The sequence below is a fragment of the Lycorma delicatula genome, chromosome 7, assembly GCF_047948215.1.
Source record: "Lycorma delicatula isolate Av1 chromosome 7, ASM4794821v1, whole genome shotgun sequence".
NCBI classification, from domain to species: Eukaryota; Metazoa; Arthropoda; class Insecta; order Hemiptera; family Fulgoridae; genus Lycorma; species Lycorma delicatula.
This window is the reverse complement of record NC_134461.1, coordinates 52886068-52904407: the sequence shown is the minus strand read 5'-3', so window position 1 is coordinate 52904407 and position 18340 is coordinate 52886068. Positions and strand designations below refer to the sequence as shown.

General features: G+C 25.7%; 2 protein-coding genes across 13 annotated transcripts in view; one reads left to right on the top strand and one right to left on the bottom strand.

Annotated features, from left to right (window-relative positions):
• The window catches only part of LOC142328267 (UDP-glycosyltransferase UGT5-like), a 35043-nt gene extending 29852 nt beyond the window's left edge, over window positions 1-5191 (top strand). For both annotated transcript variants that reach the window (XM_075371955.1, XM_075371954.1), the window contains exon 6: window positions 1936-5191. In XM_075371955.1, the coding sequence (XP_075228070.1) occupies window positions 1936-2242 (307 nt within the window). In that variant the 3' untranslated portion in view covers window positions 2243-5191. The remainder of the gene's footprint in view (window positions 1-1935) is intronic.
• The window catches only part of lap (phosphatidylinositol-binding clathrin assembly protein lap), a 333775-nt gene that overhangs the window by 1198 nt on the left and 314237 nt on the right, over window positions 1-18340 (bottom strand). For 5 of the 11 annotated variants that reach the window (XM_075371942.1, XM_075371946.1, XM_075371952.1 and 2 more), the window contains one exon: window positions 11995-12205. The exons of 3 other annotated variants lie outside the window; for them this stretch is intronic. Coding sequence is in view for 2 of the 8 variants with exons in the window: in XM_075371952.1 (XP_075228067.1) it covers window positions 12188-12205 (18 nt within the window). In the remaining 6 variants the exon portion in view is untranslated. Of the gene's footprint in view, window positions 1-11994; window positions 12206-18340 lie in introns of those variants that run through there. 3 more of the 11 variants (XM_075371950.1, XM_075371947.1, XM_075371948.1) reach the window with 1 other exon arrangement.

The following is an 18340-nucleotide window of genomic DNA, read 5'->3' as shown; positions in this document are numbered from 1 at the left end:
CAGAACATTTTATTAATATGCTTATTTGAATTATGTTGCATGAAATCTTAAGTATTTACAATCTAACAATTCATTCATGTATTTTTCCTTAGTCTTACAGGGAATAACACATACTTGTGATAAAATAATTTTTCAATATGTAGGCATTTAAATCATGGATGAACACACAATGTCACATTGTAAACTTGAGACATCCATTGTGTATCCTATCTTTTTTAGTGGCAGTCAGAGGAAATTTTGTAGTAATTAATTTTTGGAGTATTTCAAGTAATTAATTGTTTTATCAAATCTATTCTTAGGTCTTTCAATGTAATTTGTTTTTCAGTAACTTATAATTTTAGATAAATTTAAAGCATACTAAATGAAAAAATCATTATTTCAGACTTTTCTGAGCCTTAAAAAGTTGTCTACATATCTGGCTGGTCTACAAGTCCTACACCTTTATTATAATTTAGTTCCAATAATGGTTTTTATTTTGTTATACATTATTTTTTTTTGTTATAACCTTTTCATGACAGAAAATTTTGGATACCATTGTCCAAAATCTCTTCTGTATTGCCATTTTTCTGTTAGTATTTTTAAAATGTTCTTTTACAGCTAATCTCTCTGGAAAGGCATAACTTTTCTATTTTCTTTCATTTTTGCATAAGCACCGTTTTCTTTTCATATTATGCCTGAAAATGGTTATTCATCTAATAAATATCAAGTAATCTGTTACGTCTTCTGTCAATAAATGTATTTGTTTCTATTAATGTTTGGCTACCATATGAAAACTTTAATCTAAGAAAAATTCTTTTTTACAGTCACACAGTACAAACAACTTTATACCAAACCTTTTAAAGAATTTATTGCTCGAAAGTAAAGTTTCACAGCGATTTGGTTTCACAACCTCACTTTCATCAGTATTTTTATCTCCTATGCACTAATTATCTGTAACTTAATCAGATTCATCATTTTTATATATCTTCATATGTAATATTTTCTTCTCATTTCTATTTCATATTCATATTGATGTCAAAATATAATAGGAAAAAATAACTAAACACAAAACTGAGTTGCAAATTAGCTAATATAGAAAAAGTACTTTGATAAGTTTAGAGGGAGAGCAATCCTCCATGAAACCACAAATTATCACAAGCTCAATGACTGTAAAGCATCTTACATGAGAGATCTAATTGTCTTCTAACCCCTACTCTACAGAAAACCCCAAGGAAAAAGGGATTAAAGACAATTGTGGCTATTGATAGAGGCATATCTGCACAGGCACTGTCAAAGGTACTTTCAAAGGAATTCTTTGAGGCTACTCAGTTGTGGTGACCATCCTGACTACAATACCTCAGGAGTTCAGGGTATCTTCTTGAGATGGGACCTAGACATTACCGATCACTAATTATGCATTACCAATTCAAATGTAATTTCTTTCAGATACTGAAAAACCACCAAGAATAGGTTCGACTTTCCTTAGAAAACCTTCGCTCATTCTCAAAATCAAGGGCTGTTTCAGTCAAACTGAATTGTAATAAATCTGACACTTATGCGCAAAAACTGTAACTATGAAGAACAACTGCATTACAATTCATTATGAAGAGTGTTATTTTAGCCACAGAGTAATGATAAGTGCTTTGTAAAATTGCTCCTTTGAATGCAATTCTTCATTGCTGATAGAAGTTATTGTGTTATTGATTTTTCCAGTCCATTAAAGGTACTATTTTTGAATGCAAGAAATTACCTAACCTTTGATTAAGTATCCTTAGTAAAAAAACATGGTAACAAAATTTAGTAGGTAATTTTTCAGTACTTATATATTTTATAGGTTTTGATGCGTCTGGTTGGATGTCATTTCCATCTTTTAAATTAAATTTCTTTCTCCAAGTTCTTAGTATTTTAGTTTTCATTTCAACTACTAAAATCAAATTTTTATTATACATTTTGCAGTTTTAAAGAAAATGCAGAGAAACTATCTACAATACTGCAAGATGTACCATCAACTCCATTAGAGACTGCAGTTTACTGGGTTGAATATGTTATTAGACATAAAGGGGCACTGCATCTTAAACCAACTGGTGTTTATCTTCCATGGTATGAATATTACATGTGCGATGTAATCCTGGTTGTAGTTTTGGTTTTTGGATTTGTCATTTATGTACTATATATGACAATAAAAGTAATGTTTAAAAAGATTTTTGATGTATTTAAAAGTAAAGAAGATATTTCTGATATTAAACTAAAGAAAAAAAACTGAAGATCTAGTTTAAATTAATAAATGAAATTAAATAAAAATGAATAAATTAATAATCATCCACCAGTATTTAATTTTATAAGCAAGAACAATAGAAATAAAAAAAAATGTTTTCAACATTTGAAAATATGTTGGAGAAGTTCAGGTAAAATGTTAATTATTTATATTGTCTTGCTGATATAACAGTTAAATTTATCTGTACTAATTGGTGTACTGTTTTATATTTCTTTATTATTGAAGAAATTTAATACTGTATTTAACTAGTTTAATAATAATATTTTTAGATAAAAAATATTTTATATTTTCTAAATAAACATAAGGATCAGTTTGTAAATTATGAAAGTAGTGTTAATGAATTAAATAATGAAAGTCTGTTTTGTGAAAATATTCTTGAAACACCACCAAAAACATAAAGAATATTATTATTAAATGTGCATGCTGTAAGCTTTACTAAAATGTAAAATCCCATCTTTAAATTTGTGCAATTTTTTATTTATCAGATGAAATTAATTTTTTAAAGATTTTTTTAAAAATTCCCAGTGTAATCCTGAAAAAGTAATTTAATTAATTGTAGATGACACAATTGCAATTGTACCAATAGTAGAGTCAGAAACTGATAAAAGTTTTATTCAATGATTAACAGAATTATATATAATATTCTGAGCCGATCTTCAGAATTAAAAAATTTATTTTATATTTTTCCACTAGGATTATAGTAATTGGTTTGAGTGTTATTTTCTACCTTCCCTAGCACTATCACTCAAAATTTGTAGTTGGTATGTTTCAGAGTACCTCCAATCTCAAAAGTGCTTTTAGCATGAGTCTTCCTTAGTTTGTATCGTTGAATAAATAGCGATGTTGAGCTCCTTCCGCTCCCCATTTCTACTGTCATAGCCTCTTCTGCTTTGTCCCTCCCTCTCTAATAGTTATACAATTTCTTGAAACTAATCCTTCTGATCCTTTATTTTAACAATTTTAGGTTTTTAAACATTATATTGGATTGAGTATTTATTTGTTCATTAATTATATCCTGTCCATTTATTATTTTATCTGTGTATGTGTATGAGTATATACAGAAAATGTGAAATCTAACTAACCATCTATGGAAACATAAATTAGCTGATGTTTAGACATTGTTCAATACAGTAATCAGTTTACTGTTAAGTAAAATTGAATACAAAAAAGAACAAGATATTATCTTTCAAATAGTAGCACATAATGAAAGTGAAAAAGGAGTAACAAGGAAATTATTCAAAAGATAAAAAAGCAAAAAAGGAACAACAGTAGACCAAACAAAGAAAAATGAACGTGGTTAAAATTTATGCAAAAGAAAAATATATAAAATAAAGGATTTTTTTTAAAGAAATATAAATGTAGCATTCACCATAAATAATACAATAAGCAATCTACAAATAATATAGAAGTAAAGTACAATTACAACAAAAATGTCATATACCAAATAAAATGTGATTGCAACGCAACGTATATAAGACAAATGGGGTGAAAATTTAAAACAAGATTTAATGAAAATTTAAGGTCATGGGTAAAAAAAGATTCCAATTATGCAATTCATTTGATAAAAAAAAGAGCATATTCCCAATGAAAAAATAAAATCTATAAAAAGGAAAAGTTTAAATATTCTAGAAAACGGAAATATTCAAGCTAAATTAAAATGACAGGATATAATTAATGAACAAACAAACAATCATCTGATATAATGTTTAAATATCTAAAATTGTTAAAATAAAGGATTAGTTTCAAAAAACTGTATAATTGTTAAGCAGGAGGGACAAAGCAGAAGAGGCCATGACAGTAGTGATGAGGAATGGGAGGAGCGTAACATCACTAATTATTTGATGATCCCAACTCCGGAAGCCCTGGTGCTCAAAGTAGTTTTAAGAATTGGGGTATTCCGAAATGCATCTACTACAATTGTTTGTGTGACAATGCTAGGAAGGACAGAAAATAACATTCAAATCAATTCAAATTTTTTATTTAATTTTTCATTAATTATACTATTATTATTATTATTAGTAGTAGTAATAGTAGTAGTATCTGTTGTTATATGCAGTAGTTGAATATGCATGTGTACTTAGTACTTTCTAAAACTGACATGTTTTCTACCCCTGTAAAGGTTTTTTTTATCTCTTTTAATGTGATCCATGTAATTATACTTTTGGTTTATCATATTTGTAAAACATGGATACTCTTAAAAATATTTTGTGTATTTTCTGCCTGTCATTCAGAGATGTAAATTTTTTTTAGCTTTTTATTGTTCTGTTTACACCAGCAAAATCCTATTACCATTATATTTTATATATATATTTTTTACATTTTTCTTGCCTTTTGTATGTACTATTTGTTATTTTTCATTTTTGGCAGTTTTAATTTTGTTTATTTTATTCACCTGACTACATTATTTTTAAACATGCTTAAGATAATTACTTTAAGATTATTCATAAGTATGTTAAAAAATAATAAGCACAAAAATAAAATAAAAATGGAAAATAATAAATAGTACAAAAGTAAAAAATTATAAAATATATATCCTATGGTAATAACATTTTTCTGGTGTAAACAGAATAATATCCAGTAACAAAGCTGTAATCAGTTTTACTTAGCAATAAGTCAGGCTGAAGTTATTCAAAATATTTTTAAAAACATGCATATGCTTTACAAATATGGTAAACCAAAGTCCAATTATACTGTACATCCCATTAAAACAGATAAGCAACCTTTACAAACAGAAAATGTGTCAGTTTTAAAAAGTATTAAGTATATAATGCTACATATAACAAGGAATAATGACATAATTAAGAATTTTTTATAACATATTTACTCTACTTTTTATATTTATTTATTTATTCAGTTGTATAATTAGGGAGGTTCTATTTTTATTTTTATATTTTGTTAATTTAAAAACACTTTTAATAAAAGTAGTATTTAAAAATGCTCATGTTTTTTATTTATAGTACCTATTTTAAAATAACTAGCCGAATACTACGGATTTATTTTATGAACAAATATGAATACATTTTAAGGTAAGGTTGGTTTATTTAACAAAAAAATATACAAGTATAATTTATAAAGAAGAGAATTTATAATTTCGTTTAAAATGAAATATAAAAAGAAAATAACAAACATATACAATAATATTTATAAAATGTTAAATGATAATAAGTAAAGTTATTTAAGCAACTAATTGATTTCAAAAATATAATTAATTTTTGGGTAGACCAAACCAACATTTAAAACTTATTGTTTCTCACTCGCTCACATTAAAACAATCTTGACTATACACAAATCTTTTATAAGGATTGGAACTGTTTCTACCCTGCAGTTGTAACTGAATTTATCTTTGCCCGTAGTCTTTATTTTAAGAATACAATAAAAAAAAATAAATAGATGAACAATCTACTTCACTTTGTGTACTATGAATACTGAAATTATGTTTTTATAGACCTTGTAGTTACAGCTTGTGTTAGAAAGATGGATTAGCAAATGTTAAATCTGTGTTTATTTTACTGCTTTAGTATGTTCATTATTACACATTTGTCTGAAGCAGTACTACTTTTTCTGTAAAATATTTTAGTCAGCTATAGTGCACAGCGATTTGATTTTGTATTTTTCTTTAAACACTAACTGAAATTAATATTGTTCTCAAAATACAATCACTTCTAAATTTGTAATTTTTTAGGATGTGACTATGTATGTTATGTTGGTGTAAGCTAAATATTTTCAGGAATAAAGATTTGATGGCAGTAGCATGATTCCTTCTATCTTGTAAAACAAAACCTGGTGGTCAATAAGTATAAAAATGAAAATAGGTTGAAAAAAGTATATTATGTTTACATACAATAACAGAGATTCTGAAAATAAGTAAAGCAGCAGAATAAAAACTAAGTACACATAGATTAGAACAAAAAGAGCACATTCTCTATTAGATAAACATTAAAATTTTATAAAAACATAAAGTGACACTCAACTGCCATCTATTTCGTAAAAAACATCTTACAATTAAAGGAAAGATGTAAAATTCAATAACTTGGTTCATATTCTATGGTAATCCTCAACACACTTTAAGGATATAATATACACTATATAAAAATTAAACAATTTCAAATTGAATGGATTAATTAAAATTAAATGTGTTATTCAGCAATTGTCCAAACAACCCTAGAATTGTCACAGTAGTTGAAAACAAGAGTCATATAGTGCCAGTTGACAGAGTCAATTTTTTCAATATCAGTGATTACTAGTTGTGTTCCGTAATTTTTTTTTAATATTAGCTCAATAGAAAAAATATTTTACAGATTCTATCGATGTAAAAAGATTTGTCAAAATCTGATTTAACACAACTTAAAACTGCCGTGAAAGGATAGTTTTATTCATCATTCTTGGAGTCTTGATTAGTAGTAAGAGGATCGTCATTGTATATATGTCATTGAAGAGTTTAAATATTTCATAAAAGCAGAAGATTTTTTTGCAAGTGAAATGTATTTTCTGTAGAGCACAAATTGTTCTTACATTTCTAACACTAATATTTTCTAAACTTTACGGGGAATAAAATTTATTTCTATCTTTTTCCACTTTTCATTACACAGCTGTTCTAAAAAAAAAGGTGATTTAAAGTTAAAATATTTTACATTTTTATAAATAACATACAAAACACAATATAAACATGATAAGCAAGTGAATTCAAACTGGCAATATACTCGTATATTACACATAGAGCAATTAATGGTTTAAAAACTAGAAACATGATCAGCAAAAACAGACAGAAGGGCAATGCAGTAGTAGTTACAACACAAGCAAATAATAAAAGTTGTTTGATAAGGCGTACATAGTCAAAAATATCTGATAGAGTAAAGTTCTTTATGAAGTTTACATATTGGTTTACCTTACCTAAAAACATAATCTCCATCTAATCCTGTTATCAACAGTAGACAACAAAATAAATTAACATATTTAATTTATACACGTGTTTCATCTATATGTATAAAGATCATCTTTATTCATTTTTGTAGTCGCTATTTCTAGTTTTGATTATTATTGTAGCTTTTTAAATATATAATGGCATATGTATAACATGTTATTCTTTTACTGGAATGTTTTAAACTAGGATTAAACACTCAGCAATAATAATTTTACTGTAATATCTATACAGACATTTATTATAAATATATTTACTTATGTTTATTAATTAAATAATTTACATAGAGGTCTTAATTGCAGTATTTTTTTTATAAATTCTATTTTATATATTACTGCAGCATTAATGTTATTATGCTAGAACCTATTTGATATTTATACAACTAACATCGATTAAAAATATTATTTTACTTTTGTAATAATTATTATTTTCCATGTATAATATAATCCACTAATTATTTTACACAGTTTCATAATTAATTTACCTATATATCACATTTTTCTCTCACATTCATGCACAATCAAAAAGTTTCAAAATACATATAGAAAATTGCACACACATCATTATTACTATAACATATAATTAATTAAATAGATTCTTTTTATACATCTGTTTTACTTATTCTCCCTTTTATGAATCTGTAACATTTTTCATCATCATATAATATAATAATCTGAACAACTTATGAAATATGGATTCACAGTGTTGATTTCTTACATAATATCATAGCATTTCCCTTTTATATAGTAATTTACTGATTCTCTTACCTTTACAGTTACTAATAGATTATATTGATATACAATTTTTAAAAATGATTATTGTCTTTAGACTTAAATAAACAATACTGTTTCAATAAACAGAATATAATTTTACAATATTATTTAAATTACAGAGTAATATTTCATACAATATTTATCTGACTTTGAATACATACATACTAGATGATAATTTTCACTATCCAAATGCCACTTTATAGAGAAAATAAATGTTGAATAAAATCTATTTTAAGTACATATCTTAAAAGTAATTTTTAATTATTCAACTTAGTAAAATTATGTAAACTGCAAAGTTGAATTCCATGGGTAAAAATGGTTATGTTTGTTGTGCAATTTATGAGTGAAGATAACAAGACTTTTTAATTTCAGTTTAGAGCTCCCAAGCAGTAAGGAGTTACTGCAACAAGAAATATCACTAATGATTTCTTTAACCAAATACAAAAAAAGAATTTAACAAATCCCTGCACTAACTAATAAAACATAATGTAAAAATTACTTGTTAATTTACACTTTAGCAACTCAATTAACACATGAATTGTTCTCTATAATTGTTAAGGATTTTTTTTTTATATGAAGATTTAGTTATTTTTCAGCTATATACTAAATTTGTTAATCTCATTTCAAACAATACACTCCCAGACATTTAGAAGAAGGAAGAAAGTTTCTGAAACAAAAATTTTAACTGTTAAGACTGCACTTGTTCGATATGGAAAAAATTAAATCTTATATACTGAACATATGCTATGATTTTTTTTGGACATGTTTACAAACATATCCTTCAAAATACTATGCACTTCTTTTTGTATTAATGTACCCCAAAAAAATATATGTATATACATACATCGCTTTGAATGTGATATAATTTATTAAAAGGCTTTTTGATGAACCGAGTTAGGTGTGATCAAAATTTATATATACTACACAGTTCACAGATTTATAAATTCTCTATTACTTTGTTTAAAAGAAATGATTTCAGGTGATAAATTTTCAGCAAATAATTATGAAAACTTAAGAGTAAAAGGTTTGCATTAATAATGATCAACAAATAAAACTAATTTTTTTTACTAAATAAAAATCGTTAAGGGGTTTTATCAAGGGATTACATATCCCTTGTAATATATGACAATGGTGTAAAAAAAGTGTAATCTTGGGTTTACATATCTGAAAATGTAATATCACTAGAATATTTAATGGTAAAAAATACTTCATATGGGTTAATTTCATATTCTTCACATATTAATAATAATTTATCATAGAATTATTCATTTACAATTTTATGTTAAACATAAATTATTGAATAATTATATACTTTGAAGAGTGTTAAGAATTAGGATTAAAAAATTAATTAATTTTGCAACTAAGTCCTGCAAGAATTACATAATAAAAATCCTTAGTACTTTAATGACAAAAAAAAATCTTAATTATTCTTTAATTAACTTGTGGTTGACTGAATCAGATGTCTGATTCTCTACTGAGAATTCAGTGTCTTTATTGTTTTTATCTGACTTTAATTGGATGACCTAAATGTTTTGTGACTTTAATATTTGTTAATTATTTAATTTTTGTTTTTGTTAATTGCTTCATTTGTGTCATGAGAGGTGATACATATTATTAATTGAGGTGAGTTATCTTTGGATGGTCTTAGCCAAAATGTTAAGAGTAATGTTAACACATTACTCTTAGCCAAAAAATTTACTTATGGTCGCAATCCTTTTGGCGATTGATTGTAAAAATAAACTGTTAAAAAGAAAAACCTTTTCTTAAAACAAAAAATTCAGTAAATGCAAAGGCAAGAGTAAATGAAGCAAAAATAAATATATCAGAAAATATATTCCATGTATGTATTCAAATATAAATACTTATAAGCCTGAATTATTAAGTTTTCTTTCTATCTGCATTAAAAAATAAATTCTAATGGCAAGAGTCCCCTAAATAAATTTGTATTTTTTAATATTAAATATTTATATGAATATAATATAATCACATATAATACTAGTATTATGTTATATATATTGTCTGGTTTTTCGATTACCATTTGCATAATTTATACATTAATTGTGTATGTAATTATGTATTTATTTAACTTTTATATATAATTAATTATAATGCTATATTAAAATTTATAATCTATACATTTTCTTGCATATACAATTCATATGAACAAATTAAATTATTAACAATATTAGTGTTCGTACAGATATATAACTTTTTAATCTCTATCATAATACTTTAATTTTTAAGTTGTTTTCTTAAATAATGCATACAATATCAATCTCTTACTATATACATGTACATAATTATGAATTTAATAATAAATAATTAACTCACATTGCTAAATATTATTTTATTACATCTTCCAACTTAATTTTTTGTATAACAACATTCAATAACATTGTATTTATATTAAATACGTATATATATATATATATATCTTTTTTTTTATGGTTAAGGCATACAAAAAAAAGAAGTATTTATGATAATCATGCTACCTACCTATATGATATAATAACAAAGTACATGTTATTAATATTTAAAACTTAAATTATAATAACACTAATAAATAATTAAATAAATAATACAAAATAAAAAAATTAAATACATATTGCACAATAAACTAATAAAAAGTAATATAAACTTAGTATAAGACACTATTATCTAATGTAACATTAACTCTTTTTCTTTAGATATGAAACAACAGTATCAATTATTTATTCTGAATAATTGTTTTAAAAAAAAATATATATATATTTAATTTTATTGAAACATCATCAATTTTTTAAATTTTCTATTAAAAAATTGCATTTACATTTATTTCATTTATAAGAACATGATATACATAATATGGCTCAGTATCAGTTACAATGAAGAATTTGATTTGATCAACTTATAAATGTATGTCTTCAAGTAACTACCTTGATCCAGACCTGTAATCTATACAGAAATGACACTTTACTGCTTTCCTTTAATTAACTTCTAAATTATTTGTTTTATCAACCACACTTCAATTAAGTGCATAAGGCTTGACACTGAACATCATTTACTACTAATAACCGTTTACATTTCTTTTTTTATATATGTATTACATAAATCTGTATTATTAGTGCTGATACATATCCTGTAAATAGCTAATAAGTACATGAATAAACTTTTTATTTAATTCAGTACCTTACAAAGCCTTGACTGAATACATGTTTCTGAATAATTTAAATTAGGTATGAAAATATGAAAGTAAAAGTCAAAACAAAATATTCACAGAACCTAGATAAAGTTTTTAATAATGCACAATTAAATACTTAAATAATTTACTGCGTTTAAATTATCTATTTCTTTCTTTCCGTGGGTTATACATTACATTGAATAAAAAAAAAACTCATTAATTATGACAAATGTAGTATTGGTTCTGCTTAAGTTGTTAAGAAGAAATATTCATCACATATATATGAGATTAAATACATAGATAATTCTAAAAATTGGATATTTTCAAAATATAACCATTAATTATAAAAATTTAACTGTTTTGTTCTGTAATATATGTAAAAATTATTAAAAAATTAAAATCAAATTTATCACAATACCTAAGTATTAATCCAAAAATGAAAATCTCAACTGCTAATGTTCAGATACAATAAAAATATATTCTCTACTAAAATTAATAAACAATTTGAATTTTTATCACCCTGTATAACAAACAACAAATTGAAAGACAATTGTAAAAATTATACATATTAATAAGAAAAAACCAAACGAACACTAAAAATGAAGTACCCAACATAATAAAATGTATAAATTAATTTTTATTACGTTTAATATTTTTTAACATGAATTTATTACTATGAATGAAATGATCTAATGAAAAATACTGATAAAATTAAACAAATATTTCAAATACCATAAGATTAAAAATATATCATAACAACAGTAATGGAAAATATCAGTTAAAATTACTGAAACAATCTCATATATATATATATATATATATATATATATATATATATATATATATATATATATGAAATTGTAAAATAATTATATACTAAATGTTTTATTTATCAAACTTCACCAACTGGAATTATAATTAATTACCTACCAATATATATATATATATATATATTAGTTAATAATTTCTAGTTTATTTACATAATAATTAATTTTATTTGTTTTATTATGATTACAGATTAACACATGTAGTCCATCAAACTGCACAATGTATTTTATTTACATTTTTATAATTATTCAACATTAATTCCATTTGAATTCCTGGAAAAAAAAATACAAAATTATGTTAATTATAAAATTAAAAAAAATAAATTACTATTTTAAAAAATATCACTGAAAACATATGGCAATGCAAATTTCCAAATAAAACAAACTTCATAATCTTGCATATTGATTTCATGTTACACAAGACCTGATGATAGAGAACAATAAGATATGAGGAAAACTAACCAATACTGATATTGCCAGAGTTGCTATTTTGAAACAATCAATGTGGTACAATAAATTTATATTAATGCGTATTTCCCAACAATGGACAATTCACCCAGTTAACAATCTCCAGTTCCCTGATTAATAGTTTCTTAATAAAATTAATCAATGGACACAGTGAACCATAGAACTGAGAGTAAAAATAACTTGTGCTTTAGCTTTAATCTTTCCCGTAAAAAAGGAAGGTAAATAGGCTTTTTTGTTTGTTGTATGTGCTCACATTTTTATTTTAGCTGCCATTGGCGCAGAGCAGAGCAATTGTGGTGCGCTGGGTGGCTGCGCGTAGCACACCTATGATTCATTTGTTCCAACGATTTATACTACTAAAACGATTCATTTGTACAAACAATTTATCTAGAATTATATTTGTATTTTGGGGATAAAAAATGAAAACATTGGGGTTAGAGTTGTGTTAAAAAATCACAACTCAAGAAGCAGCTAAAAATATTGAGGATTTGAAGCTTTTCGTTGTAAAAGTTTTTGTTGTTGTTAGTAGGCTAAATTCATGAATGTCATTTAATTATAATTGGCAAAAACATTTAACAAAATCATTTGTAATGAAACATACACTACGTAACATTTGTGCAGCGAGGTATTTTTTCCTAGTGCTTTATAAAATTACAGCATACTTTAATCAAACTGCTTAACTATATTTTTTGTTCATGTGTTATTTCTCACATTCTTATTCATTGTGGAGGGAATCTCTATTTTTTTATTAAAACAAGACTGAGAATAATGGCTTTCCCCCTACGAAACATCATTTATATATTACAGTTGATGTTTGTTTATATAACTGCATTTGCACACGCTAGTAATTTTGAGTACAGTACAGATCAAAACACTTTCATTAATTTTAAATTGAAATATTTAAGTTATAAAACAAGTTTTCTTATACCAAAATTTGTGAATGTAGTATGTTGAAAGGGCAGGTTAGTAATAATACAGGAATATAAATATATTTGTTAATATGGAAAGAAATCTGTTACCAAAAAGGTGTTTAAACTCTATACTTGGCACTTCACAACAAATTAATGAAGTGGTAGCAACAAGGAATTTGTACTGAAGCAATTTAAAATCTAAGACGTATAAAGTAGCAAGTAAAGTAATAAAAAACGGTTTCAAGATGATGTAATGTTAAATTTTTTTGTTAGTAACATTAGTTTCATCCAATGAAATAACATAGTAGAAACAAATTAATAATTTTCTATTAACTTTATTTTTTAATATTAAATTTTCTTAAGTAATATATTTAATGTATGTGGTGAAATTTATATTATTGTTTTTGTGTTGAATTTAAGTGAGCCAATTTAATTACTGAACATTAAATAAAGTATAAATACAGCTATACTTCATACTAAAGTAATACAGCTGTAGCTGACAATTGTATGGATAAACTGTAAATCAACCACTTTGCTCTAATGTACTTTTACATTATGCATGAGGTCGTGCGCATCTACAATTTGCCTACCAGTTAATTTTCATGCTCATTTATATGAAGTGTATAAGACTGTATTTATATATTTCCAATATGTATATAAAAGTGACACAGATAAGAACTTTTCATTAACTAGAACCATAAACTGTTCTAGCTTAAACTTTTCTCAGATTTTTTCTAAGCTACAAATACTACATACAAGTTTTCAGATCTCAATAATGCACTTGTACAAAGATTTCACTGTATTTTTTCCATTACTACTTTTTAAAATCCAAACTCTACACATTTATGAAACCAAATTATTTTTGTACAAAGTGATTTTATACTTGATAAACTGAAAAGTGATTTAAAGCAAAGATTTAAACTAATACAAAATTTAAAATCATTCACCATTCAATAATTTTAAATGAAATTACATCCATCAACAAAAGCAATGAAGTAACAAAGAGTGAAAATTCCCAGTGCATACAAACAGGAACTTCAGTATCTACACCTGTTTGCATTTATGATAATTCTACAATCTAACTGACAAGAATACTGTCAATCTTGACCTCTGTTTTATTTATCTCATAAAACAAAGTGAAAACTGAAAAAACTAATGAAAACAAAACCAAAACTTAATTATAAAAATTCAGAATAGGAAAACTAACCGGCTGGGAGATAATGTAAGAGGAAAAGGTGCAAAAGAGAGAGATGAAAACTGACATAATTTGAAATGGGAGCTATCAAGACCTTAAAGGTTTAGCTGGGATTAGAAAAAATGGACATGACAGGCATGAAGACCTACCAGGTCTTTAAAACTTATATATTAACTAATAATTTCAGTACAATATAACGGGTTATAAAAAAAAGTATTGGGTTTCAAATTGTTATAACAAATCTTGGATGAGCTTTATAGTGTTGATTTAATGCTAGAATCAAAGGGCAGATTCTAAAAAAAAAGATTGCTAGAAGAAAAGGACAGATTTAGTTGTACATATGGCAAACAACTGATTCCCTGTCTCTCCACTTGACAGCACCACTAGCAAAGCTGGCGACTTCTGAACAGAAAGGCTTCCATACTTTTCAGTTTGATGTAAATATTGAGTTACTATTCAATGTATGACAAAACTTTCCTGATTGCATAATAAGTTTATCAAACTGAAACTAAAAATAAATAATAATATGCTCAAACTGAAAATTTTCTTGAATTCCAAAATCTGAATTTTAATACAATTTTTTGTAGTTGTTCCCTTTTTGATGGAAACTCTTTGCATTCAACTGTAATTTCTGAAAAACATTCCACCAATTTATTTGTTTCTATTTTTTAAAGTTTTTTGACTTTGATTTTTTCTGAATTATGTTTTTTATGCCCATGTTGATTGAAGTTTTTTTTTCCATTTATTGAGTTCTTTTTATAACCTTTAGTGTTCTGTTTTCTGTATTCCATACTAGAAACATTTTAATCTGTTCTTTATGCTTACTTTTCCATTTTGCTGAAGTACTTTTTTATACACAGTTTACCAACAGCAAAACATCTTTTTTTTGTTAGTTTCTCAACTATAACAATCAATCTGGTTGTTCACCTTTAAAAAATTTCAATGTTTAGATTTTTTTAATTAAGAAAAATAAACTGGAAAAGAAAAATATATTCTAAAATTATTTACAGATAGTTTTACTTTAAGTCTAAATTTAGATAGCAACCTTGATTGATAAACAATCATCAGTAGATCCTACAGAAAAAAGTATAATGAAAAACGAAACAATGCAGTAATGCCCCACTGTGACTTGTATAGGTTGAGTAGGTATAACTTGCATATTAATATTAACTCCACATATTAATTATTGTCTTTAAGGACAATAATTGCAATCGTTTATTATAAGTAGGGAAAAAAAAAACAAAGATTGAAGTAGAATGACAATCAAAATCTACCCGATAACTATAAAAAATGAACATTAAGCAGACCAATGATATAAAGAAATGCTAAAGAAATAAAACCTACAAGAAGAAAAGATTGAAGAATTTTACCAAACATTTTTCAGAAATTCTCCTCTTGGTTGTTTGGGTTTGGGCAACTCCAGGTTAATGTATGCATACATCTTGGCTCTGGTGAGACTCCAATATGTTAACTTTGTAGCGGTTTCCCTGGCAACCGCCGCAAAAAGCTTTATCATATTCTTTTTGACTGTGTATTCAGCATTAGACAAAAGATTTAATTACCATGCAGAATTGGTATGGATGATCATGTGCAAAACGTTATGGATTGACTGGAAATTTTATTTTAGAATTCCTACATCTGGTTTTTGTCTGAATTTCAATATATGTTTTGATTACAGTTTACTTTTTTATTAGGGCCTTTCCACTCCAAACTCAATTTCTCATTGCTTATATATCTGTACATATAAAATAATATGTCCTGAGTGATACATAATCGATGCCCAGCAAAAACTACTTAAGATAAATTGATGAAAATTTGTACACACCTTCTTACAGTGTAGTGCACACTAAGAAAGGATTTTTTGAAATTCCAAGTTTAACCCCTTGTCTCCTGCTGGTCACTATATTAACCACTGGTAATCAATTTTTCAAATTAAAATTTCTCATGAACCATTTAACATAGAAAAAATATTTTTATATGGATTTAATCAAAACGCATTGAATTATGAGAAAATGCAATAAGCATAATAGCCGTGTACAGTGTAGATATTTCACAAGGGATCAAACACACAGTACTTTTTTTTTCACTGACGTCATTGTTTAAGTTGTATTTTGGTATTTTTTTGTTTATTTGATTCTTATATACATTAGCGGTTTGTTATCTTTTATATAATTACTATGCAAACATAAATTCAACAGAATAACGAGTGAACGTGACTTTTATGAAAGGAAGCAATAATTTTAAATGATTTTTTTATACCACATTTGTGTGCGCGCAACATAATCAAATATTAACAAAAATTAATTTTTGTTAAAGAATATAAATTATAACTCATTGTTAACATACCCTAATTTTTTCAGATTTTTTGGATGAAAAACAATTAAGTGATAGCGAGGTAAACAAACCTTTACCAAAATCTCAATTTTTTTTTAGTTACAATTTTCTGAAATGTAGTGTTTTTTTATTTTTTTATTTATATAATCAATCAGTTTTTATCGGATATAAATAAATTTTATGTCAAATTAACCAGAAAAGTCTATAGTTTATATAAATATAAAAAAAAACATAGGTCACTGATCATTAAAAAAAAAATAAATAAAAAACTAAAAAAAAATTATAATTTTTTTTATACCATATTTGTGTGCGTGCAACATAATCAAATATTAAAAAAGATTTTTAACAAGAGTTGCAAATTTTCCCCATTTCCAACTATACTATTCACTAGATGTAGGCTTGTAAATATTCTTCAGATAAATGGTCTGGTATGTTCTTACACACCAGATTCCTTAAGAGTGCAAGGTTTTAGAAATATTTATTTTTTATATTATAAAATCATTTGAATTATTTTTAAAATGAATATATTTACTTTGCACATATTTTTAATTACTTTTTGGCCAAGTTCATATGTCTGTACTATTGTAGCAATGTTTAATAGTTGTAGCCAAATTTTATTGTGTAAAATTTGTTTTTTTTTTTAAACAGAGAATTACTTAGGTACTAAGGTAAATAAAGTTTAGAAAAATCATTTAAGACCCAATCTGAAACTGCGATTTACACACTATCAGCAATTGAGAAAGATATATTCATGATAAAAGATGTTAAATTTAATAAGTTTTTACAACATTAGCAAAAAATAATTACATCATGACTTGATACATGATATTTGATTGAAAGTTTGAAATTTTTTAATTTCCTGGGCTGGAAATGTTCATGCAATTTTGCATTGTACATATATTATGTAGTATACATGCCTTAATATCTAATAGGTGTGCAACAATACTAGGTGAATTTAGATTTGGCAGCCAAGTAAAGCCAGAGTAAGAACTACGGGATTTGAATATATTTGGTGAAATTTTTTCACTGTGTCAAAAATGGGATTTTGTGCCATGTATAGGAATCCATTATTGGAGTTAGTTGCTCTCAACAAATCTGTTACGCCTTTCATGGTGATTAGGCAGAGGGCAGGTGACTAGGCAGAGGTGAGGGCACTATGGTAGGGCTGGCAACTTCCAGTCACCCAAAAAATGTTAGATAACAGAAATATGTTGCACGCAATGTTTTACACCAGTGCAGCTGCGTAATACAGTTATATAGTGCATTTAGAGGGATACAACAATGGTTGATTCACATGTCCTATAGAAAGGGTTAGGACTTGTTGCTGATTGAGGAAGAATACTATCTATCTCATTCCATTGCTTCTTGCTTATATCAGGAATGGTATTTTACCAAAGAGGGGCTACATTAATTTTGCTTGTTTTCGTTAGATATTAATAAATATTAATGATGCTTGTATGAGAATATAGGTGAAAGCACTTGTACGATCAATGGTAACTG